General features: G+C 43.4%; 1 protein-coding gene across 1 annotated transcript; it reads right to left on the bottom strand.

The window, feature by feature from the left end:
* Positions 1-226: 226 nt before the first annotated feature.
* Positions 227-712, bottom strand: LOC112142030 (type-1 angiotensin II receptor-associated protein-like; the record flags this gene model as incomplete). The annotated part of the gene is given in 1 exon segment (XM_036211211.1): positions 227-712. A coding segment is annotated over 1 exon segment (125 nt), but the record flags the coding sequence as incomplete, so codon positions are not given.
* Between the last annotated feature and the right edge of the window lie 1094 nt (positions 713-1806).

Raw genomic sequence — 1806 nt, 5'->3', positions numbered from 1 at the left:
AGCTTTGCAGTTCTAAATACGAACACTGGAAGTCACATTTTCAGCCCTGTCTCCATTTGTGACTGTGAAAAGGGTCTATTATGACGTTGTCGGCTCCATCTTCATGACAGTTTACAGGGGTATTTGTTGACACACTAAGCATGCTGGGAAATTGAGTTTCTGTGTTGCCGTGGAGGCATTTCTACAGCATCAGTTCTGTTGTGTTACAAAACTTCAGCCCCAAACACTGATTTTTCCATTATTTATTTCAGTTTGTTAAAGTTCCTGGAAAACAGTCATAAAATACTGCAAAAAGTATAATTCACAGAACTGTCAATTCCTATGGTCTGTAAATGCCACATAAAAAATAATCAACCTGGCAGCTTCACTGGAATCTGCTCTACTACAGAGTGTCTGGTAACAGCATCAGAGCGGCCAAAGGCTCAGAAGTTTCCCTGAAAACCTTCAGCCGCTCTTCTTTAAACATGGCATTCACTAACAGGCGAGGAGTTGACCCAAAATAATCAACCACTAGAAGACCTGTGCTGTTCTGTCACCCCTCGCTGCATAAAATGTCAGAACGCTGCACGGTTGGCGTCCGGCGGCGCTCAGTACGTGCGGACTCCAGGCCGGCTGTCCTGGGCCTGGTTGAAGGGGTTCGCTGGGCTGGACGACTCGTCCTGCTGGTCGATGGACTGATAGGCTTCTCTGTTCCGCGATACTGAAGGAAAACCTGCAGACAAGGCGGCACAAAGACATGACTTCACAATCAGCGGATTTCTCCTTCAAACTGGAGCTTTTTGCTGCCTCTGCAGAGGAAATCCAAACATTTCTGCAGGAGTTTCATCATGAACAGAAGTCTAATAGTGTGAATGCTTTAAGCTTTCGCACCATAGTGATCCTGTTTCTCTTTATTGTTCCTTTTTTTATTCTTCTGTACATTTTTTCATTTGTAAAAACTCAATCACACTTTCAGCAATCTAGGTATCAAAACGTTCAGCTTGTTCAGGACGTTCCTGCTTGTACTTTTGGTTTTCGTACATTTCACGGTTATCTAAGATTTTATGCAATTTGTGCAATTTTTAAGCCCAATTCAAATGAATGGCAATTTTTTCAAATTTCAGCAATGTATGCAGTTTAAAACAGTTAAAATACATTTCTTCAGCGACCACATTCAGCAAAAAGCATTCACGCTATTCAATGCCACTTTTCTAGTTAAGTCTTTGTTTGGAGTGGAATGTTAAGAAGCTGAGACCTGCATGAACACCTGAGGCGGACATGCTAGCATGCAGGTACGGATTCTCCGACAGCAGACTCTGGGCCTGCTCGGAATATTAATGCCGTATGTTTGAGGGCATTCTGATTCAATTATGCACACAGAACCACTTCCCATTACCTTTCAATTAAGAGCCAACCATATTTTGATTTTAATTAGGCTCATTTCAGAGTCGTGCATGCAGGAAAACACAAAAACACAACACACAAATGAGGCATCTGGAGACCAACTCTGAATAAAATATTCAGAATGTGGTCAGACTTGCAGACATGAACACCAACAACCTGCACACAAAGACTGGAAAGGTAATGAGGACAGGTGAGGGTGGCCTCACAAAAACGTCATATTTGGTTTTGAAACCACATTGTGTTTCTGAATGTGGCAACACGGACTGACAGGACCGGCGGCTCGCCCTGCAGCTCATTTGGTGCAGCAGCTCCAGCTCGCCGTTCCAACACAAACTTTCTGCCGAGGAGATCCCGTTTATGCATCTGCAGCAGACTAAAGCAGTGTTTTTCAACCTTTTTTGAGCCAAGGTACACTTTATCCAT

This window comes from Oryzias melastigma, unplaced genomic scaffold (assembly GCF_002922805.2).
Source record: "Oryzias melastigma strain HK-1 unplaced genomic scaffold, ASM292280v2 sc01072, whole genome shotgun sequence".
Classification (NCBI taxonomy): domain Eukaryota; kingdom Metazoa; phylum Chordata; class Actinopteri; order Beloniformes; family Adrianichthyidae; genus Oryzias; species Oryzias melastigma.
The sequence above is the reverse complement of the archived record's forward strand: the minus strand, read 5'-3'. Positions and strand labels throughout refer to the sequence as shown.